This window comes from Eptatretus burgeri, chromosome 14, assembly GCF_056783735.1.
Source record: "Eptatretus burgeri isolate ZD-2024b chromosome 14, Ebu_testis_v1, whole genome shotgun sequence".
NCBI lineage: Eukaryota > Metazoa > Chordata > Myxini > Myxiniformes > Myxinidae > Eptatretus > Eptatretus burgeri.
The window spans coordinates 64,131,150-64,156,520 of record NC_140974.1 but is presented as its reverse complement, the minus strand read 5'-3'; the positions used below and the strand labels follow the sequence as shown (position 1 = coordinate 64,156,520).

At 47.0% G+C, this 25,371-nt stretch overlaps 1 protein-coding gene across 3 annotated transcripts in view; it reads left to right on the top strand.

Moving 5' to 3' along the window:
- The window catches only part of LOC147013421 (rho GTPase-activating protein 1-like), a 138,282-nt gene that overhangs the window by 85,877 nt on the left and 27,034 nt on the right, over positions 1-25,371 (top strand). Inside the window, exons 1-2 of one of the 3 annotated variants that reach the window (XM_085855235.1) lie at positions 15,304-15,586; positions 21,112-21,334. In XM_085855235.1, the coding sequence (XP_085711361.1) occupies positions 15,416-15,586; positions 21,112-21,334 (394 nt within the window). In that variant the 5' untranslated portion in view covers positions 15,304-15,415. Of the gene's footprint in view, positions 1-15,303; positions 15,587-18,272; positions 18,437-21,111; positions 21,335-25,371 lie in introns of those variants that run through there. The other 2 variants (XM_085855236.1, XM_085855234.1) reach the window with 2 other exon arrangements.

Below are 25,371 nucleotides of genomic sequence, written 5' to 3'. Positions count from 1 at the left end.
ATTGGTGCTTTGCCGAGGGCACTCTCCCCACTCAGGTAACCACGTGACCTCCAGTTAAATGGAATATAATTAAACGGTGGACACTGGGACTCGTGGTTGACTGGGTGGTGTTCGTGGTTTTAAAACAACCCACCGTACCACAACGTTAATTGTGAGCGGTGGCCCCAGGTCCGGCTCCACCGAGGACAACCGGGGATTAATCCCCCTGAATGACAACCTGGTGTCTCGGTACTCGGCACTGCAACAATATATATATATATATATATATATATATATATATATATATATATATATATATATCTATATCTATATCTATATATCTATATCTATATCTATATCTATATCTATATATATATATATATATATATATATATATATATATATATATATATATATATATATATATATATATATATATATATATCTATATTTATATCTATATCTATATCTATATCTATATATATATATATTAGAGAACATTGTACTTTACGGTACTTCTACATATCGACGGTCCCCTGTGCCAGTGCGCATGCGCAGCCTTCGCCGGAGCCAGGGATGTTGTGGGTGTTTCAACCTGTTCAATACTTGTTTGATTATTGTCGTTCCACGCTAATAAAGTGGTCGAACAAATTGAACTCTGTTCTTATTTATAATCAAACAACTTGATGCAGTCAAGTCAGGATCGTCGGTGCTGAGGAGGACACGACTGGGTGAAAACGGACCACGAGAACGTCGACAGTGAGTTTGGATTTCTCGGGTTCTGTACCCAATCTTCGCCCCCAGGACACTGTACACACGTGTGCATCCCCGAAAATAGAACGTTTACTCCAGAAATAACTGTTCCTATGGCGCCGGTGGAAGCAGAGTGCCCGATCGAGGGTTGTGACTATATGGCTACACACGCAGAGGCGGCAGTGGTGGCGGCCATGTTGAGTATACACGCCACTGTGCACGTCGCCGCCCCCAGGGCGGCGAGCTCGAATGCCAAGATGGAGAAACTCAAGCGTCCCTCCATAGCACTGGCCGGAACGGGCGAGGCCTGGTCGTACTTCATAACCCGCTGGGGCGAATACAAAACAGGTACTACGCTTGTCGGACCCGACATAGTCGCGCAGCTACTGGAGTGCTGTGAGGAGGAGCTGAGAAAGGACCTCACTCGCGCGGCGGGTAGGAGCCTCGTGGGCAGCGATGAAGAAGACGTCCTCGCCGCCATGAAGGCGCTCGCCGTCCGGACGGAGAACACGATGGTAGCTCGAGTGGCCCTGTCTAACATGCGGCAGGGACACGAGGAGCCCGTCCGGTCGTTCCACGCCCGCATCAAGGGGCAGGCAGACACGTGCAAGTATGAAATGAAGTGCACCAAGGCGGGGTGCGATCAGGTCAACGACTTCATGGAAGAGATATTGCGCAACGTGGTTGCCCGTGGCATCGCGGACCAAGCAATACAACTTGACCTACTCGGTGAGAAGAACCAGGACATGCCATTAAAGGACATGATAGAGTATATCGAGGCCAAAGAGTCTGGAAAACGCTCGGCATCGCGCCTGCTTGACACTCAGAGCACGGACGCGATCAGTAGTTCGTATCGGCGGGGAAAGCGACAGGACGTCCGCGCCAGAGTAGGAGCCAGGCCGGAAAAACGGAAGGCCAAGCCCGAAGGAGTATGCATCTACTGCGGCGAGGTGGGCCACGGCAAAACGCCTCAATGGCGCGCCAGATGCGCCGAGTGCCCCGGATACGGTAAAAAGTGCCGGAAGTGTGACCGCCAGAATCACCTCGACAAGGCGTGCCTGGGCGGCCGATCGGCAAGACCCCCATCTAAGGAGACCGACGGGATGTACGACGAGCAGACGGCAGCCTTCGTCGAGCTATGCACGGTCACCATGGCCAGCACAGAGGACGCAATGCGCGCGCTTCCCCTCGCTCACCACCTGTACGATGATATGTGCGATAAGTGGATGAAACGTGTATCCGACCCGCAGCCATACGTCAACCTCACTCTCACCAACAAGCGCAAGGATTACAAAGCGCTGGGTTTTAACCTCCTGAAACACACCCGCGCGGTAACCCTACCCGCTATGGCAGACACAGGGTGCCAGAGCTGCCTGATCGGCATTAAAGTCGTCCAACAAATGGGCCTGAGTACTGAGGACCTCATACCTGTATCCATGACCATGAAGGCCGCAAACAACAAAGTAATTCGTATCCTCGGAGCCGTGGTAGTCAGATTCGCCGGTAACAGTGACGACGCTCGGCGGTTGGAGACGCGCCAAATCGCGTACGTGACGGACTCTTCAGACCGCATATTCCTCTCCCGTGCAGCCTGCATGGACCTGGGAATGATCTCGGACAGATTCCCGACACTCGGAGAGGTGAATCTGATGACCTCGGAATTGTGCGACTGCCCGCGACGCGCGGAGCCGCCGACCAAGCCGACCGCACTCCCCATGCCAGCGACCGAGGCCAACAGAGAGGCACTACAGTCACATTTACTCAGGATGTATGCTCAGAGCACATTCAACACGTGCCCACACCAGCCACTACCAAGAATGACCGGCCCGCCACTACGTCTTATGCTCAGTGAGAACGCGACACCGGTTGCCCATCACACTCCCATCTCTGTGGCCATACATTGGCAAGATGAGGTAAAAGCAGGCCTCGACCAGGACGTTCGGCTCGGCGTGTTGGAGGAAGTACCCGTCGGTACGCCGGTGACATGGTGTCACCGCATGGTAATTTGCGCGAAAAAGAATGGCAAGCCGCGACGCACCGTCGACTTTCAGGCCTTGAACAAGCATGCGTTCCACGAGACCCACCACACCCAATCCCCGTTCCACCAGGCGAGACGCGTACCTAACGGGAAGCGCAAGACAGTATTCGACGCATGGAACGGTTACCATAGCGTCTGCCTACACGAGGACGACCGCCACAAGACGACCTTCATCACTCCATGGGGGCGCTACCGGTACCTATCTGCCCCACAAGGGTATATGGCATCGGGGGACGGTTACTCATGACGATACGATGAGATCGTCGCGGACATTGGTAACAAGACCAAGTGCGTAGATGACACGCTACTATGGTCAGACACGATTGAGGGGAGCTACTTCCAGGCGGTCCAATGGCTGGATATATGTGGCGGGAATGGAATCATCCTCAACCCGGAGAAGTTTGTCTTCAGCGCACCCACGGTGGACTTCGCGGGCTTCACCATCACCATGACCGACGTGCGACCGTGCAGCCGCTACCTGGAAGTGATCCACGATTTCCCACAACCGCGTAACATCACCGACGTCAGATCGTGGTTCGGGCTTGTCAACCAAGTGGCATACGCCTTTAGTATGGCTGAACGAATGCAGCCATTCCGGAAGCTCCTGAAAAGTGGAGAACGCTTCCAGTGGTCCATGGAGTTAGAGGACATATTCCGCGAATCGAAAGACGTGATCGTACAAGAAATCGAACACGGTGTCCGCATATTTGACAAAATTAAGCCAACATGCATCGCCACGGACTGGTCGAAGGAGGGAATCGGATTCTGGTTGCTTCAAAAGCACTGCCGATGCGTGCCAGTTAGACCATTCTGCTGCACTGATGGATGGAAAATAACCCTGGTCGGCAGCAGATTTACGCACGCGGCAGAATCCAGATACGCGCCCATAGAGGGCGAGGCTCTCGCAGTCGCGGACGCCTTGGACAAGGCGCGCTACTTCGTACTGGGCTGCGAGAACCTGATCGTTGCGGTAGACCACAAACCACTGCTGAAACTCCTTTCGGACAGAGCACTTGACGACATACCCAACCCCCGCCTCAGGAATCTCAAGGAGAAGACCCTGCGTTATCGCTTCCGCATCATACATATCCCGGGCATGAAGAACAAGGCGGCAGATGCCATGTCGCGCAGGCCGGTTGGCACCACGCGACCTCCACTCATGAACCTTCCAGATGACAATGCCACCATAGCAACCCACCTCCAACCGAGCACGCACACCGACGTCCTGTCCCTCCTACGCCAAACTGAGCCGGAGTATGACGACGACGTCGAGGAGGACAACCTGGCATGGTGTGCCGCGGGCCTCGAATCATTGCGATCAGTAACATGGGATCGCGTCAGGGAAGCCACCAGCAGCGATGGCGATATGCACATATTGGAGGGAATGACAATGAACGGCATCCCCGACTCAAAAATCGAGATGCCAGAGACAATTCGCGACTATCACCAGTACCGCGAGAACATTACATCGACAGATGGAGTGATCCTATACAAGGACCGAGTAGTCATACCACCCTCACTCCGCGGCGATGTGCTGAGCGCCCTACACGCTGCCCACCAGGGCGTATCAATGATGACCGCCCGCGCAGAATCCTCTGTATTCTGGCCAGGCATGTCGGCCGACATCAGCGCCACTCGGAAAAACTGCGAACACTGCCACCGGATGGTACCATCACAGCCTGGAGCGCCACCAACTCCACCTATTCCGGTCGTTTACCCCTTTCAGGCAGTGTGCTCGGACTTCTTTGTACACAGGGGTGCACACTACCTTGTGACGGTGGACAGATACTCGAACTGGCCGATCATCTCAAAGTCGACGGGTGGCGCCGCCGGACTCATAAACCACTTACGTCGCGCCTTCGTGACGTAAGGGACGCCAGAAGAGCTCGCGTCGGATGGGGGACCGGAGTTCACCTCCACTGAGACCAGGTCATTCCTGCACAGATGGGGTGTACACCACCGCTTGTCATCGGTGGCCTTCCCTCACAGCAACTGTCGCGCGGAGATTGGAGTTAAGACAATGAAACGACTTATCACGGACAACACCAGCCCGCAGGGAGAACTTGACACTGACGCTGTGCAGAGAGCGATACTACAATATCGTAACACGCCTGACCCTGACACGAAGATCTCCCCGGCAATGTGTGTCTTCGGCCGCCCGATACGCGATTTCATCCCAATTATCCCCGGGAAGTACAGACCGCACGACACTTGGCATGAGACCCTGAAAGCGAGGGAGGAGGCCCTCCGCAAACGTCATATCCGCACAGCCGACACCTGGGCAGAACACACCAAACGCCTTCCGCCACTTGCTGTAGGGGACCTAGTCCGCGTACAGAACCAGACAGGATTCCACCCAAAAAATGGGACAAGACAGGCAGTATCGTGGAGGTACGCCAACACGACCAATACGTGATCAAGATCGATGGCTCGGGCAGAGTCACACTTCGGAACAGGAAATTCCTGCGCAAGTTTAGCCCAGTTCGCAATGACCAGCTGCCACCCCGGTCTATCTATGATGATCTAGCAACCCGCATCACTGTACCTGTACCCGTTGTAACACCGCAACTGCCTGACCTCGACAGCGAACCCGTGACATCTGCGACGCCAACGGGGCCCACGCCGGCACTGACGTCAGTATGCACACCCCGGCGCAAGACGACACCCGTTTCAGACACGCCAGCAGCACCAGGACGAGGCACACCGAGGCGCGCGATCCTTCAGACGCCACCATCGGCCCCTGAAACCCCGAGAGCCCCATCCCCACTGGGGCCCGATGTGACACCACCAGCACCAGCAATAGGTCAACGCCGATCCACCAGAGCGACCAGCGTGCCTGCCTGGCACAAGGACTACTCCATGGAATAGTCACACGATGGGCGATATCAACTTTTGTTCATTCATTAAACTTAATATTTTCTCAGCCTTTATTTATTAACATAATAAAGACTCGAAGGGAGATAGAGAACATTGTACTTTACGGTACTTCTACATATCGACGGTCCCCTGTGCCAGTGCGCATGCGCAGCCTGACCCGGAGCCAGGGATGTTGTGGGTGTTTCAACCTGTTCAATACTTGTTTGATTATTGTCGTTCCACGCTAATAAAGTGGTCGAACAAATTGAACTCTGTTCTTATTTATATATCTTCTTCTTCCTCTTTCGGCTTGCTCCCGTTAGGGGTTGCCACAGCGGATCAACCGTCTCCATTTCGCTCTATCCTCAACATCTTCCATTGACACTCCAACCACCCGCATGTCCGCCCTCACCGCATCCATGAACCTCTTCTTTGGCCTTCCTCTTCTCCTCCTGCCTGGCGGCTCCATCTTCAACATCCTTCTCCCGATATACTCCGTTTCCCTCCTGTGCACATGTCCAAACCATCTCAATCTCGCCTCTCTCACTTTGTCTCCAAACCGTCCTACCTGCGCTGTCCCTCTAATATACTCATTTCTTATCCTATCCATCCTCGTCACTCCCAACGAGAATCGCAGCATCTTTAACTCTGCCACCTCCAGCTCCGCTTCCTGTCTTTTTGTTAATGCCACCGCCTCCAAACCATACAACATAGCTGGTCTCACTACCGTCTTATATACTTTCCCCTTCACTCTTGCAGCTACCCTTCTGTCACAAATCACTCCTGCAACTCTTCTCCACCCACTCCATCCTGCCTGCACTCTCTTTTTCACTTCTCTCCCACACTCTCCGTTACTTTGGACAGTTGATCCCAAGTATTTAAATCAATCCACCTTCCCCACCTCAACTCCTTGCAACCGCACCATACCACCACCCTCCCTCTCATTTACGCACATGTACTCCGTCTTACTCATACTGACTATCATTCCCCTTCTCTCCAGTGCGTACCTCCACCTCTCAAGGCTCGCTTCAGCCTGCTCCCTACTCTCCCTGCAGATCATGATGTCATCCGCGAACATCATAGTCCATGGAGACTCCAGTCTGATCTCGTCCGTCAACCTGTCCATCACCATTGCAAACAGGAAAGGGCTCAGAGTCGATCCTTGGTGCAATCCCACTTTAACCTTAAACCGGTCCATCATTCCTACCGCACACCTCACCGCTGTCACACTGTCCTCATACATATCCTGCACGATCCTCACATACTTCTCCACCACTCCCGACTTCCTCATACAATACCACAATTCCTCTCTTGGCACCCTATCATAAGCTTTCTCTAAATCCACAAACACACAATGTAACTCTTTCTGGCCTTCCCTATACTTCTCCATCAACATTCTCAAAGCAAACATCGCATCAGTGGTGCTCTTTCCTGGCATAAACCCATATTGCTGCTCACAGATTGTCACCTCTCCTCTCAACCGAGCTTCCACTACTCTTTCCCACAACTTCATGGTGTGGCTTAACAACTTTATCCCTCTGTAATTTCCACAGCTCTGCACATCACCCTTATTCTTGAAAATCTGAACCAGTACACTTAATCTCCACTCCTCCGGCATCCTCTCACTTTCCAAGACTTTATTAAACAATCTGGTTAACAACCCCACTGCCATCTCTCCTAAGCACTTCCATGCCTCTACTGGTATACCATCTGGGCCAACCGCCTTTCCACTTTTCATCTTCTTCATCGCAGTCCTCACTTCATCCTTACTGATCCACCCTACTTCCAGATTCACTATCTCCACCTCTTCCAACCTTCTCTCTCTCTCATTTTCTTCATTCATCAGCTCCTCAAAGTACTCCATCCACCTTCTCAACACACTCTCCTCGCTCGTCAGCACATTCCCATTTGCGTCCTTTATCACCCTAACCTGCAGCACATCCTTCCCAGCTCGGTCCCTCTGTCTTGTCAATCGGTATAAATCCTTTTCCCCTTCCTTTGTATCCAACTTCTCATACAGCTCGTCATATGCCTTTTCCTTGGCCTTTGCCACCTCTCTTTTTGCCTTTCGACGCCACTCCTTGTACTCCTGCCTACTTTCTTCATCTCTCTGATTATCCCACTTCTTTTTCGCCAACCCCCTTCTTCCTTATACTTTCCTGCACTTCCTCATTCCACCACCAAGTCTCCTTATCTTCCTTCCTCTGTCCAGATGTCACACCAAGTACCTTCCTAGCTATCTCCCTCACAACTTCTGCTGTCGTTGCCCAATCATCCCACCCATCTTTATATTACCACCATCCAACGCCTGTCTCACCTCCTCCCTAAATTTCACGCAACAGTCTTCCTCCTTCAGCTTCCACCATCTGGTCCTTGGTTCAGCCCTCACTCTCTTCCTCAACCTCACCTCTAAAGTCATCCTACAGACCACCAATCGATGCTGTCGAGCTACACTCTCCCCTGCCACAACCTTACAGTCACTAATCTCTTTCAGGTTGCATCTCCTACTTAAGATGTAATCCACCTGTGTGCACTTTCCTCCACTCTTGTATGTCACCCTGTGTTCCTCCTTCTTCTTGAAATACGTATTTACCACTGCCATTTCCATTCTTTTTGCAAACTCTACCACCATTTGCCCTTCCACATTTCTCTTGTTGAGACCGTACCTCCCCATCACCTTCTCATCCTCTTTATTCCCTTCCCCAACATGTCCATTGAAATCTGCTCCAATCACCACTCTTTCATCCTTGGATACACTCTCCACCACTTCATCTAACTCACTCCAGAAATATTCTTTATACTCCATCTCACACCCCATATGTGGGGCATATGCACTGATGACATTCATCATCACCCCTTCAATTTCCAACTTCACACTCATCACTCGGTAATATCTGTCGAGTTTAAAATATCAACAAAAAACAATGAAAGAGGCCCTTCAGTGGGGCTGCAGGGCTTACTTACATATATATATATATATATATATATATATATATATATATATATATATATATATATATATATATATATATATATTTATATATATTTATATATTTATATTTATGGAAATATATATATATATATATATATATATATATATATATATATATATATATATATATATATATATATATATATATATATATATATATATATATATACCATGGCGTATGGTAGTACTCCAGAGAGGTTTGATCCAAGAAAAAAATGGCCGCCCATTGTGATGGATGAAGAAGAAGAACAACAACAATGAAGAATGACACAACATTATGATTCCACAATAGAACACAACAATCCTCTTCTGGTTTAGCATCACAATAACTTTTGACGTTGTTCCATCACAATCCCACAACAAAAGTAAAATGTCAAAATATGTCATGATGGTAATCCATAAGAGGATTGTGGTGTAATAATGTGGTTCTATTCCTGCCTTGTTTGGTTATTTTTTAGAGATTTCATCCCTCTGTTTTTCCTTTTTTCAAATGTCTTTTTTCTTGTGTGTGTGTATATATATATATATATATATATATATATATATATATATATATATATATATATATATATATATATATATATATATATATATATATATATATATATTGTTGCGGTTCTCGGAACCGCATGCATACAACATATAAGTGTCCCGAGACAGTTATGCCATTAATATATGTGTAGATAGACCCCCTTCCTTTTGTTTAGTGGGAAGACAAGGGAGTGCGTTGCGATGGTCTCATAGTTAGGTTATTAAATCATTTTCCCTTTTTATTTCATCCCCACTCTTTTTATTTTCTGAGGCAAAATCCGCAACGTGCGCTTTGGGCTGGACTAGCGCTTTGAGCTTCCACCGTCTACCCGAAACCAGACATGTGCGGCGAGTCACGTACGCTTTCGCAGCCAGGTGGGTGGGCTGGACCGGCATCTGCCCGAAACCCGGCCCAGTAAGGCAGACCATGTGAGGGGTCGGTGCCAGTCAGAACGCCGACTCAGGCGATGACGTCGGATTCGGCATGGCCCCTCCCCCGAGCTCCGGGCTCTATAAAACACAGAGAAGTCCTCCGTGAGGGTGTTGAGAAGTGTTTTTAGTGTGGGTATTTTTCACTTGGAATGTTCCTGCTTCTTGATTCCGCCCACGTCTCGCCTCGACGAACCGCCTCCTGCCTGGTCCCGCCTACTGCTCCACCCTCTCCCTATGGACCCCGCCCTTCTCCACTCAAGCTCCGCCTTCGGAATACGATCTCCATACGTGTAGCTGTGGCCAGAACAATGCGACTCTTGTCGGGTACCACACCACGGAGCATCCCTCCCCTGAAACGCCCAGGTACCGAAAACTATAACCTCAACTCCCCTCCCTGGCTGCTAAAGTCCCTTTTCATTGAGGTTTATTTTTCTGTGTGTGTGTCTGAGTGTGCTGGCACCTGTCTGTTAAGTAAGCCTGTAGAAGATCCTTATTGTTGTTACTCTTATTAATCTCGCATCAAGTCTGCACTGTGTCTGCTTTAGTAAGTTGCTTGTATTATTGTCGCACCCCCCACACCCCTCTCTTTCCCTGCGTTACATACCCAATAAACCTTTGTTGTGCCACATGCTTTTCCTTGCTTGCTGTTAATGAATAATTGTCATTAGGAATGTTCCCAGCTCACCTTTGTCTTTTCCCCCATTGGTCCAGCGTGGTCCAAATCCAAGTTTAGCCGGGTCTTTATTCCCAACGGTCCGTTCCTTTTAGCCGGTGTGTCCCTGGCAGTGCTGCTCGGCTGCATCCGATCCGGTAGAGTGATCCAGTTCGGACAAGGCATACCGAGGGCGTTGTTCCCCGGTGGTTAAACCGCGTGGTTAATTATGTAACCCAACAACCCATAGGCGGGAGGACCCTAGGTCACGCGGCTGAGTTATTGGCGTCCACGGTCGGTTAAGCAACCCGCCGCGTCACGGAATTATCCGTGAGCGACGGCCAACAATTCCAGGGAGTCTGGTGGGAATCGACGTAGCTTTCCCCCACCTAGTGGTCTTCTCACCCGACCCCGCCGGCCCGCCACAATATATATTGTTGTTGGCCCAATTCTCAATTTAAAAAATGAAGCCTATGTTGACGTTGTCACCTCCCACTGTGCTGGATGTTGTTAGCCTAACCAAGCTGTTAGCCTAACCTAGCCTAACCAAGCTAACCCTAACCCTAACCCTAACCCACTGTGCTGGATGTTGCCAATCGGGATGTTACAGAAGGTGTCTATCTAACAATGCATACTGATGGCAACCTTTTCAACATATCAAAGTGAAGACAATGGTTGGTCAGATGTGCGCACGAGACTTGCTCTCGGATGAAGATATTGGCTTCGTTTTGCATTCCATATGTGAGCTGATGAAGATTTTTGACAAGTTTGCCGGTGCATCTGCGGCATTTAGACTCTCCATTAATATCTGAAAAGCCAAGCTCCTTCACCAACCGGCCCCTGGAATGCCGTACATTGAGCCGACCCTTTTGCTGAATGGCATAATACTTAAGATCGTTGAATGCTTTGTATATCTCGGCAGCACTATCTCCAACTAGAACGGCACTCCATAGAGCGCATACCTCCACCAGACTGAACAGTTTACTTTTTGTATCCCACTGATAGGCTGGATCTTGATTCAGACCTGAACCAAAATCGAATTAGCTTGTTCTTGTCACCTACCCGACTGATACATCAAATTTCATCCAAATCTGCTGAAGCAGCAGCTCACCTGGACCGGTCATGAGGTTAGAATGGGGGATGACCGGCTGCCAAAGGCTGTGTTATATCGTGAGCTTTCCAAGGGGAAACACTTGAGTGACCAAGGTTGCGTTACTTGGACTGTATAAAGTGACATCTCAGAGCCACTGCCATTGATGTACAGAAATGGGAAGAGAAGACAAAAGACAGGCAATGCATTGTTTATGTCAATGGGGCTCGTCCTGGTGTCCTGGCGGAGGAGTTTCTCTCTTCATCAAAGACTCTATTCCTCACTCGCCATGCACTGCCCTCACTCCCCCACACCCCCACGAATACCTCTGGCTATGGCTTCCCCTCGACTCCCACCTCATGTTTATATGTGTGTTGTACCGTCTACCAAACAATAATGACTCCATTTACATCATGCTCTCCAAAAACATGAACCAACTTCTATCCTCTCATCCTAACTCTCTCTTCCTCATATGTGGTGACTTCAATTGCCATCGGGCCAGTTGGCTGGGTGTGGGTACCTCTCTCACCTGCCATAGCTCTTCAGCAAAAGACTTCTGCAACTCATTGGGACTGATACAATCTGTCAAATTCCTGACCTGGATCTCAATGGGACTCCATCTCTTTGGGATCTGATTTTGACCAATTTCTCTGAAAATATCTGCTGTTCTTCTTCCGCTACAATCGGTTTATCTGACCACATGCTTGTGAAAGTGGACATCTTTCTGGCTGTTGTTAGAGAACCACCTCAGCGCCGTCGAGTCTGGCATTTCACTCAGGCACACTAGCAGGGTCTTCAAGCAGCCATCAAACTTCTAGACTGGTCTCCTATGTCTACTTTCTCTGACATCAACTCGTCCTGGGAAATTTAAAAATGAAACTTGCTCTCTCTCATGCACATATTTATCCCATCTCGTCTTCAGTTGTCTTACCCTTCATGCCACCCATGATACACTGAAGCTTGTGGTGAGGGAGTTGTTGTGAAACAACTTGCCTTCGCCTCATGGAAGGCTAATCTAACTGAAGGCAATTTCAGGCAACTGAAGGCAACTGAAAGCAACTGAAGGCAATTGCTGTCAAATCTCGACTCAGATTCTGCAACCGGTCCAGATGGCATCAGCCCACGTGTCCTAAAACCTGCTCTGCTGCTCTTGCTCACCCTCTCTCTTCTATTCACCCTCTCATTTGCTCAAGGTCATCTGTCGTCTGCTTGGAAATCAGCAAACATTACTGCCCTGCATAAAAAAGGTGCAAAAACAGATCCCTGCAACTCCAGACCAATCAGCCTTCTCCCAATCATCAGCAGGGTTATGGAATCCATCATCACTTCAGACATTAAATCCTTCCTCTTCTCCAAAGGCTTGATTTCCAATCATCAATTTAGATTCAGACCAGGTCATTCTACCCTGGACTTGCTGCTCCTGCTTTCCCAACAATGGATGGAGGTCCTCAATACCAGACATGAAATCAGAGCATTATCCTGAGACATATCACGTGCTTTTGATACGGTCTGGCACCCTGCCCTGCTCACCAAACTCTCTTCCTATGGTATCCAAGGCCGTCTCCACTCATGGCTCGCAGACTTCCTCTCTTGTCGCAGCCAAAGTGTGGCCCTTAATGCAATTCTCTTACCTCCTCATCCTGTCCAGGCTGGACTTCCTCAAGGCAGCGCTCTGGGCTCTGTTCTTTTTCTGGTTTTCATCAATGATCTCTCTGACTCTCTGAAAAATCCTCTATATCTCTTTGCTGATGACTTTACCCTCTGTCCATCTGTCATCCCTCAGATCGGCAAGCAGTGGCTTCTTCACTCTCAGCAGATCTGGATAAAATCACAAACTGGTCAAACACTTGGAACATGTCTTTCAATCCTGACAAATCTCACACTCTCACTGTGTCTCTCCAAAAGCACCATCTGGAAAATTCCCCCATCTACTTTGTCAACAATCCTCTTGAAGAAGTCCTTTCAGTCAAACTTTTGGGTCTCACTATCTGCCATGATCTTTCCTGGGAAAGCAACACCTCCAAGTTGGCCTCCAAAGCCAGTCACTGACTGGGCATCCTCCATCATGAAAAGTCCTTCCTTGGCAAACCTGAGCTCCTGACCACATGCAAAGCTTTCGTCCGCAGCCTGATGGAGTACTGCTCTCCCCTCTGGTTGGTACTCCTGCTTCTCACCTGTCTCAGCTTTACGCTGTTGAAACCATGGCATTTAGGATCATTGGTATCTTCCACGATGAGGCTGAGTCTTTGGGCCTCTCACTCTCTCACCGCAGGCCTGCCAGTGGTCTTTCTTTCTTCTACTGTCTCCTCTCCGGTCTTACCCCCCCCCCCCATTCTCTCTGAGACATGTCCCCTCCATATTTCCGCAGGGCACTCAAGGTCCGCCAGCAACCCTCTTCTGGTAAACTACCAAAATCACGAATCACTGCTCACCTTCACTCTTTCATTCCTCTTTTTTCCCGCCTTTGGAATAAACTCCCTCACTCTATTCAATCCCATTCTTCCCTCCAGGCTTTCAAAACAACTGTTCACCACCACCTCTTATCATTCCCTATCCAAATCCTCGATCTTTTCTTACCCCCGTTAATCCACCCGAAACCCACCTCCTTCAAATTCCCTGCTTTCCTTCTTGAAAGTCCCTGAAAGCTCTCATACGAGCCTCGAGAAGGTATACAATTTTATTTATTTTTTAACCTTTTACACTCTTTGCACACCTTTACACCTCTGTCATTCCAACCCGAAGAGCCTAGAGCCCTAGACCTTTTAGACCTATTAACATCTCGACCATCGAGACCCATTAGACCCCTTTAGATAGACAATACACAAACACTGAAAGTCTTCTTGCAATATACAGACTATACTTTTTTTCGAAGTAATGTAACCCCCCCCCCTACCCAACCAGAGGATGGGTGGGTACTCTGCTATTTTGAACATAATTTGCATATTTGATAACTGAATTGGTTCACCAATCAAAGACTAGAAGCCTATTGTCTTTGTGGTCAATGGTCAAGGTCACATATATCATCAATTTGTATCCAATTGACATGAAATTTGAACAGGGTTTGCGAATTGGTCAACTGAAGCCTAAATTGTTTTTGACATCAAAGGTGAAGTTCACATAAAAGCATTAATTTTCATCCACTTGACTCGAAATTTGAAGACAATTTGCATACTGGGTCACTGAATTGGTTCACCAATGAAAAACCATAAGCGGATTATTTCTGAGGTCAAAGGTTCAAATGTCAAAGTCACACAAGAGTGGCAATTTTCATCGGATTGACTTGAAATTTGAACAGGGTTACATATTTAGGTTACTGAAGCCGATTGTTTTTGAGTTTAAAAGGTCAAAGGTCAAGATCACTAAATGTTTAATTCCCATGAACTTTGAACTGAATTGGAATATTTGTTCACTGAATTCATTGGTTCACCGAAAATCAGAAAAATCAGAACGATCGATTTTGCCGTTTTGTCACGTGAATGGTTTCCATGACAACAACTTCACCCCATTTTCATGAAATGGGACTTTTTTGTGATATTTATTATCAACATATCTCAGTCGTTTTTCAATTTGTCAAATTCAAACTTGCACAGCTTATTTATACATACGTGTAGTATTTGTGTGTAACATTTGGTAAAAAAAAAACTTGGTCAAAGATCAAGCAAGGTCAAGGTCAAGGCCATGTGAATCATGTAAAACATCTCATCGGCTGCAGTTACAAAATGTACCAACCAAATGTAAAAATATCATGTAAAACACACTTGATCAGTCACATTTTTGAAATTGCCAAATTGCTGTTTCCATGGCAATTGGCAACGATGCTTTATTTACATTTCTCAAGTATTGTGCTATGCGCGACGTCCTTCTTGTTGCCGTGTTGCCATTATCACGATCTAAAGTGATCACGTGCGTCAGCGCGATGACGTCACTGCTGGGATGGCCAACAGGACGCGGACTCTAACCCGAAATTAAATCGAAAGAATCTGAACCAGATGGTCGTATTTTTAGCCTTGAGGCAATCGAATCGTTTTGCCGGTAAAATAGCGTTACCTGTGCTATACCGGCCAAATACGCTTTTCGAATATACGTGAAGGGATGGCAGCGCACGATGATCGTGACCGTGGTCGTGAACACGTTGGTCAGCGTGGTGACGTCACTACCGGGCGTGGCGAACATGACGCGGGCTCTCACCCTCAACTCACGGCGACACGATCTCAACCCGATGGCCGTGTTTTTCCGGTGAAGACCATCGAATCGTTTTTGCCGGTAAAATGGCGCTACCGGTACCGGCCAAATACGCACTTCGAAAATACGTGAAGGAATAGCAAACGTGCGTTCGTACTCGTTTAATAGTGGATTAATTTTATTGTGAACACGGCAAAGAAAACGTGTTTTTAATTCCGAGTACTCTGTGATCGTGATCACGTTTAAAAAAAAAAAAAAAATTAGTTTGTAGTTTTATGAGGATTAATATTTATTTTCGTAAACCAGCCCAAGCTGTTTGAACCCTTCAAAGGTCGATCCGCCAGGAGCACGTGTCCGAATGTCCCGAATGTACAGGACGGAGTTTGTTTGGTCGGTAATTAATTAGTCATTAATAAATGTAGATCCTGCTAATTAAATAATTAAATTAATTTGTGCTTTAAAATGTTGAAACATATCTATGTGTACACCATGCACGTTGTGTACACCATGTACGTTGTGTACACCATGTACGTTGTGTACAACATGTATGTTTTGTACAACATGCACGTTGTGTACACCATGCACGTTGTGTACACCATGTACGTTGTGTACAACATGTATGTTTTGTACAACATGCACGTTGTGTACACCATGTACGTTGTGTACACCATGTACGTTGTGTACAACATGTATGTTTTGTACAACATGCACGTTGTGTACACCATGTACGTTGTGTACACCATGTACGTTGTGTACAACATGTATGTTTTGTACAACATGCACGTTGTGTACACCATGTACGTTGTGTACACCATGTACGTTGTGTACACCATGCACGCTGTGTACACCATGCACGTTGTGTACACCATGCACGTTGTGTACACCATGTACGTTTTGTACAACATGCACGTTGTGTACACCATGTACGTTGTGTACACCATGCACGTTGTGTACACCATGCACGTTGTGTACACCATGCACGTTGTGTACACCATGTACGTTGTGTACACCATGCACGTTGTGTACATCATGTACGTTTTGTAGATCATGTACGTTGTGTACACCATGCACGTTGTGTACATCATGTACGTTTTGTACACCATGCACGTTGTGTACACCATGCACGTTGTGTACATGTATGTTTTGTACACCATGCACGTTGTGTACACCATGCACGTTGTGTACATCATGCACGTTGTGTACACCATGTAAATTTTGTACACCATGTACGTTGTGTACATCATGTACGTTTTGTACACCATGCACGTTGTGTACACCATGCACGTTGTGTACATGTATGTTTTGTACACCATGCACGTTGTGTACACCATGCACGTTGTGTACATCATGTACGTTTTGTAGATCATGTACGTTGTGTACACCATGTACGTTGTGTACAACATGCACGTTTTGTACACCATGCACGTTTTGTACAACATGCACGTTGTGTACACCATGTACGTTTTGTAGATCATGTACGTTGTGTACACCATGTAAGTTTTTTACACCATGTACGTTTTGTAGATCATGAAAGTTTTGTACAACATGTACGTTTTGTACACCATGTACGTTGTGTACAACATGCACGTTTTGTACAACATGCACGTTGTGTACACCATGTACGTTTTGTAGGTCATGTACGTTGTGTACACCATGTAAGTTTTTTGTACAACATGTACGTTTTGTACACCATGTATGTTATGTACAACATGCACGTTTTGTACAACATGCACGTTGTGTACACCATGTACGTTTTGTAGATCATGTACGTTGTGTACACTATGTACGTTTTGTAGATCATGTAAGTTTTATACAACAAGCACGTTGTGTACACCATGCACGTTGTGTACACCATGTACGTTGTGTACACCATGCACGTTGTGTACACCATGTACGTTGTGTACACCATGTACGTTTTGTACAACATGCACGTTGTGTACACCATGCACGTTGTGTACATCATGCACGTTGTGTACACCATGTAAATTTTGTACACCATGTACGTTGTGTACATCATGTACGTTTTGTACACCATGCACGTTGTGTACACCATGCACGTTGTGTACATGTACGTTTTGTACACCATGCACGTTGTGTACACCATGCACGTTGTGTACACCATGCACGTTGTGTACACCATGCACGTTTTGTAGATCATGTACGTTTTGTAGATCATGTACGTTGTGTACACCATGCACGTTGTGTACACCATGTACGTTGTGTACAACATGCACGTTTTGTACAACATGCACGTTGTGTACACCATGTACGTTTTGTAGATCATGTACGTTGTGTACACCATGTAAGTTTTTTACACCATGTACGTTTTGTAGATCATGAAAGTTTTGTACAACATGTACGTTTTGTACACCATGTACGTTGTGTACAACATGCACGTTTTGTACAACATGCACGTTGTGTACACCATGTACGTTTTGTAGATCATGTACGTTGTGTACACCATGTAAGTTTTTTTTACACCATGTACGTTTTGTACACCATGTATGTTGTGTACAACATGCACGTTTTGTACAACATGCACGTTGTGTACACCATGTACGTTTTGTAGATCGTGTACGTTGTGTACACCATGTAAGTTTTGTACACTATGTACGTTTTGTAGATCATGTAAGTTTTATACAACAAGCACGTTGTGTACACCATGTACGTTGTGTACAACGTGCACGTTTCCCCTCCGTTTTTGACGTTTCACCGGTCCGTCTGACGGTCAGGTTTTATTGACAATGTGTCGTTCATCTCCAGATTGGACCTTTGTCTCGGTGTCATCGCGGGCGATGTTTTGTTAAATCGGACATTTTATTGCCCGGAAGTGTAACTGGAGAGAGAGAGGGAGGGAAAGGGAAAGGGAAAGGAGGGAGAAGAGATATCGAGGCTTTGCCCGTCAGTCTGGTATCGTGCTCTGTCTCTCTGGTAACGATGTGTCTGTATCTGTCGATCTGCGTCCATATGTCTGCATCTACGTTTCTATATGCCTCCGCGTGTATATGAATGTCTTGCATCCTTGTCTGCGTTTTGCCGCTCTGTGTGTCCGCACTGTGTCTCCGTGCTCCTCCTGTGTCCGCTTGTTTGCTCCGTGTCGTTTGCGTGTTTTACTCCAATTCCCCGGCTGTTCCTATTTTGTGAAACATTTTATTGTCTGCTCATGGCTCCACGACAGTGTTGTCCCAAATCGAGAGTTTGGGAGATGAGGGTTTGTGTGGGTGGGGGACTGGTATATGATGTGTGTGGTTGCGGTATCTCAATAATCCCATACAGTGCTATTGGAAGGAGGTTGGGGTAGTGGATGGTGGAGGTGGTAGGAGGGTATAGACATTGGTTGATGTGTTGGTGTATCTCAATGTTGGTAATTGGGGTAGTGGATGGTGGAGGTGGTAGGAGGGTATAGACATTGGTTGATGTGTTGGTGTATCTCACTCTTGGTAATTGGGGTAGTGGATGGTGGAGGTGGTAGGAGGGTATAGACATTGGTTGATGTGTTGGTGTATCTCAATGTTGGTAATTGAGTTGATCATGGGTTGGGGTGGTGGATGGTGGAGGTGGTAGGAGGGTATAGACATTGGTTGATGTGTTGGTGTATCTCAATCTTGGTAATTGGGGTAGTGGATGGTGGAGGTGGTAGGAGGGTATAGACATTGGTTGATGTGTTGGTGTATCTCAATCTTGGTAATTGGGGTAGTGGATGGTGGAGGTGGTAGGAGGGTATAGACATTGGTTGATGTGTTGGTGTATCTCAATGTTGGTAATTGAGTTGATCATGGGTTGGGGTGGTGGATGGTGGAGGTGGTAGGAGGGTATAGACATTGGTTGATGTGTTGGTGTATCTCAATCTTGGTAATTGGGGTAGTGGATGGTGGAGGTGGTAGGAGGGTATAGACATTGGTTGATGTGTTGGTGTATCTCAATCTTGGTAATTGGAGTAGTGGATGGTGGAGGTGGTAGGAGGGTATAGACATTGGTTGATGTGTTGGTGTATCTCAATGTTGGTAATTGAGTTGATCATGGGTTGGGGTGGTGGATGGTGGAGGTGGTAGGAGGGTATAGACATTGGTTGATGTGTTGGTGTATCTCAATCTTGGTAATTGAGTTGATCATGGGTTGGGGTGGTGGATGGTGGAGGTGGTAGGAGGGTATAGACATTGGTTGATGTGTTGGTGTATCTCAATGTTGGTAATTGGGGTAGTGGATGGTGGAGGTGGTAGGAGGGTATAGACATTGGTTGATGTGTTGGTGTATCTCACTCTTGGTAATTGGGGTAGTGGATGGTGGAGGTGGTAGGAGGGTATAGACATTGGTTGATGTGTTGGTGTATCTCAATGTTGGTAATTGAGTTGATCATGGGTTGGGGTGGTGGATGGTGGAGGTGGTAGGAGGGTATAGACATTGGTTGATGTGTTGGTGTATCTCAATCTTGGTAATTGGGGTAGTGGATGGTGGAGGTGGTAGGAGGGTATAGACATTGGTTGATGTGTTGGTGTATCTCAATGTTGGTAATTGAGTTGATCATGGGTTGGGGTGGTGGATGGTGGAGGTGGTAGGAGGGTATAGACATTGGTTGATGTGTTGGTGTATCTCAATGTTGGTAATTGAGTTGATCATGGGTTGGGGTGGTGGATGGTGGAGGTGGTAGGAGGGTATAGACATTGGTTGATGTGTTGGTGTATCTCACTCTTGGTAATTGGGGTCGTGGATGGTGGAGGTGGTAGGAGGGTATAGACATTGGTTGATGTGTTGGTGTATCTCACTCTTGGTAATTGGGGTAGTGGATGGTGGAGGTGGTAGGAGGGTATAGACATTGGTTGATGTATTGGTGTATCTCAATGTTGGTAATTGAGTTGATCATGGGTTGGGGTGGTGGATGGTGGAGGTGGTAGGAGGGTATAGACATTGGTTGATGTGTTGGTGTATCTCAATCTTGGTAATTGAGTTAATCATGGATTGGCAGAGGAGCTGGATATTCACTTTTGAATAGTTCCCTGTGAGTTTTTTTTTTTTTTTGTCCCTCTTTGGAGACATCTCAGTGTTCTTCATGGAGGGTTAGACGTTGTACCGTGCGTGAGGCTCTGAGTATGTTCTCCCTGCACTCAGATTTCATATTTGTTTGCTTTTGTTCCTTCAATCTTCATGTGGTTCTCTGGGCACTTCCTGCTCGGCTTGTGCACGTCCATTACACAAGTCTTGAACAATAGGAAATATTATAGAGCCATATACTTTTCCCTTGTAGACACACACTGCTCATGTTTTCTTTTTTATCTGTGTCCGTGTGTACAACGCCTCCCCACCCCGACCCTGACCCTGCCCTCGCATATTGATACCATGACGTGGTTGATGTCATCCCTTTATTTTACTTCAACAAGCGTACAAATTCTGTTTTGTACTCGTGCATGGCATAAAGAGCATTATATGGCTCTGACGATGTCATTTAGCCAAAAGTATCAGAAGAAATGTGAAAAATTACTGTCATGGTGATGATCATGGTTTGCATGCACACTAGGATTGCCTTGGCCCCCCAGGTTCGCCCTTTCACCCTCGCCCTTTCATCTGAAACATTTTCAGTTCCTCCATCTAACAATTCTCTCCCTTTCCAGCCCCTGACAATGTCAGCGGATCTCATTGATCTTGAGGAGCAGTCGGGAGGAGCAGTTGGTAAAAAGTCGCATGCTGGAGCACCGTCGGTTTCTGTGGGCATGGCTACGAGTGAACAAGACGGTGAGCAGACACAAGATGTAGGAAAAGAGGATCTTACCAGTGCATTTGGAGTGGGAGACGGGCAGATGGCAGAAAGAACTTTGGAGGAACTCGCAGAGAGAGGTAAGAGCTCATAAAAAGTGCAACTAAATTATTTATAATACTGTTACGAACTTGGAATTCAATCGCACACAACATACAGGTTTCCTTAGTCAGCTATGTCAATAAGTGCATGTTCCCTAGATAGCTCACCTTCCATTGTTTTAAATGTTTTGAAATCGATTAGATGCGCTGCGGATAGATTTAATAGTTTGGGAGCAAACAATGGAGACATCCCTCCCCCTCTTCTGCGAAGAGGAAGAAGAACCCTGCGGTGACGTCAACAACTCCCTCCCACCCGTGGTTGAGCGGGGGGTGGATCACGAGGGCATGAGTCACGCCGGGTGTGGGGGAGGGGTGCAAAGGAGAAAGAGGACATCTTTTCTTTGTTCAAAAAGAGTTCGTGAAGAGTTCGCGGGGAGTCCCGTGGTAAGGCTGAGTTCGTGGGAGTCCCGTGGCAGAGTTCGTGTGCTGAGTCCCGTGGGAGGAGTAAGCTTTTTGCTTCGGCAGTTGGGGGAGTCGGGAGGAAGCCAGAAGCCAAGGAGCTGCGTGGAAGTCCGGGCGTCGCGAAGGAGACGCGAGCTGGAGGCGCAGCCTTGCCTGCTCTCGCACAAACCACGCGTTCGTGTGGAGAGAGCTTGCCTGCCACACGGAAGGCCCGAGCTCGACCGCGGCTACACTAGCTGCTGTGGGGACGGGACGTTGCGGGTCGCCCAAGCCAGACACCATGAGGGTGCAGGTAACCTGCAACGGTCTCGTGGGACTCGTTCGGTCTGCTAAGTCCCACGCCATAAAGACCCAAGAGGTCCAGTCTGACCCCATTGCCTTTGATGGGGTCTTTTTGCTGCTTTTCTTTCGAATGAATGTTGTGGCACCAAGTCCCGTAAGTGACTGTACATTAATAATTGCTTATAGACGGTTGTAGTTCTTTTGTCGTGCTTTTGTTGCTTGTATAATTGCATACGTGTTTTGCCTTATTTAATTGCATACGTGTTTCATTATAATAAATGTCCTTGTGTGAATGTAAACCTGCTCGTTTCGTCCATTTTCTCATTGACTGAACATTTCGTGTGTTGGGAGTTAGAAAGCCGTTGGTTTGCCGTAATAGGGGGACATTTGGACCGACGGTTCTCGGCGATTATGCCGCTCGGAATCGCGCACGGACAAGCTCGCCTCGGCGGTTTGTTCCGTACGAGATCCGTCGAGGGTGGAATACCCCGGTAGTTGGATCACATGGTTATTTAGGTACATTGAAGATTGGCAATCGACCCTACCCCACGTGATCTGCCGATTGGCGTATTTCGGTTCTTGTACAAGGACCCGTCGTTCGGAGTTATCCGGGCGGCGATCTATATTCCGGGCGATCGGTCGGGCCGACTCGACTTGCGGCTCCGTTCAGAGCGGTCGGTTGGCGGCCGACCCCCCAGCCTGTAACAATACGTTGCTGATGGTCACATGGGATCAGTGAGGGTTGGGGAACAACCTTGGCATGAACACCTGATATAGTGTGCATGTACTAGAATCTCATATAAAATGAGTTGTTTAACTTGTGATGAACCGGTTTTAAAGTTACCCAAGATAAATAGATTCCATATTTAAACGAAAGAGTTCAGAGAACACGATACCCCGTGCAGTGTTTAAGTATATACACTGCTGTACTGTCAGAACCCGCTATTCGTGGGTGATACGTTCCTGAAAAATGCCAACAACTTCGAATCCACAAATGTCGGGGCATTGTTTCAATTGAAAAAGGGGGGATAGGTTCCTGGCGGTTCATGATGGAAATTCTTATGACAAACCGCGAATGCGCCGACGAGTACCCCTGCAAAAAAACTGCGAAAATGCAAAAAAAACACAACCGCAAATATTCAAAGCACAGGGCCACAAATGTCAAAGCGGGTCACATTTTATAAACCGTGAATGTTAAAGCAGGTCACATTTTATTAACTGTGAATATGCAAAGCACAGGGCCACGAATGTCAAAGCAGATCACATTTTATATACCGTGAATATGCGAAGCATAGGACTGTGAATGTCAAAGCAAGTCACATTTTATAAACCGTGAATATGCAAAGCACAGGGACACTAATGTCAAAGCAGGTCACATTTTATAAACCGTGAATATGCAAAGCACAGGGACACTAATGTCAAAGCAGGTCACATTTTATAAACCGTGAATATGCGAAACACAGGGCTGCGAATATCAAAGCGGGTCACATTTTAAAAACGGCGAATGTCAAAGCAGGTCACATTTTATAAACCGCGAATATACAAAGCACAGGGCCACGAATGTTAAAGCAGGTCACATTTTATAAACTGTGAATATGCAAAACACAGGGCTGCGAATATCACAGGTCACATTTTAAAAACCGCGAATATGCAAAGCACATGGCTGCGAATGTTAAAGCGGTTCACATTTTATAAACCGCGAATATGCGAAGCACAGGGCCGCGAATGTTAAAGCGGGTCACATTTAATAAACCGTGAATATGTGAAACGCAGGGCCGCGAATATAAAAGCGGGTCACATTTTATAAACCGCGAATATACGAAGTACAGGGCTGCGAATGTTAAAGCAGGTCACATTTTATAAACCACGAATATGCGAAGCGCAGGGCTGCGAATATAAAAGCGGGTCACATTTTATAAACCACGAATATGCGAAGTGCAGGGCTGCGAATGTTAAAGCGGGTCACATTTAATAAACCGTGAATATGTGAAACGCAGGGCCGCGAATATAAAAGCGGGTCACATTTTATAAACCGCGAATATACGAAGTACAGGGCTGCGAATGTTAAAGCAGGTCACATTTTATAAACCACGAATATGCGAAGCGCAGGGCTGCGAATATAAAAGCGGGTCACATTTTATAAACCACGAATATGCGAAGTGCAGTGCTGCGAATGTTAAAGCAGGTCACATTTTATAACCCGTGAATATGCGAAGCACAGGGCTGCGAATGTTAAAGCAGGTCACATTTTATAAACCACGAATATGCGAAGCGCAGGGCTGCGAATATAAAAGCGGGTCACATTTTATAAACCACGAATATGCGAAGTGCAGGGCTGCGAATGTTAAAGCAGGTCACATTTTATAAACCGTGAATATGCGAAGCACAGGGCCGCGAATGTTAAAGCAGGTCACATTTTATAAACTGCGAATATGCGAAGCACGGCCGCGAATGTTAAAGCAGATCACATTTTATAAACCGCGAATACGCGAAGCACAGGGCCGCGAATGTCAAAGCGGATCACATTTTATTAACTGTGAATATGCAAAGCACAGAGATGTGAATGTCAAAGCGGGACGCATTTTATACACCATGAATATGCAAAGCACAGGGCTGCAAATGTTAAAGCAGATCACATTTTATTTACTGTGAATATGCAAAGCACAGGGAGGTGAATGTCAAAGCAGGTCGTATTTTATAAACCATGAATATGTGAAGCACAGGGCCACGAATGTCAAAGCAGATCACATTTTATTAACTGTGAATATGCAAAGCACAGGGAAGCGAATGTCAAAGCGGGTCGCATTTTATAAACCGTGAATATGCAAAGCACAGGGCAGCGAATGTCAAAGCAGGTCGCATTTTATAAACCGTGAATATGCGATGCACAGGGCCGCGAATGTCAAAGCGGGTCGCATTTTATAAACCGTGAATATGTGAAGCACAGGGCCGCAAATGTTGAAGCAGGTCACATTTTATAAACTGTGAATATGTGAAGCACAGGGCCGCAAATGTTGAAGCAGGTCACATTTTATAAACTGTGAATATGTGAAGCACAGGGCCGCAAATGTTGAAGCAGGTCATATTTTATAAACCAGGAATATGCAAAGCACAGGACCGCGAATATCAAAGCCGGTGATATTTTATAAACCACGAATATGCAAAGCACAGGACCGCGAATATCAAAGCCGGTGATATTTTATAAACCACGAATATGCAAAGCACAGGACCGCGAATATCAAAGCCGGTCGCATTTTATAAACCACGAATATGCGAAGCACAGGGCCGCGAATATCAAAGCAGATCACATTTTATAAACCACGAATATGCAA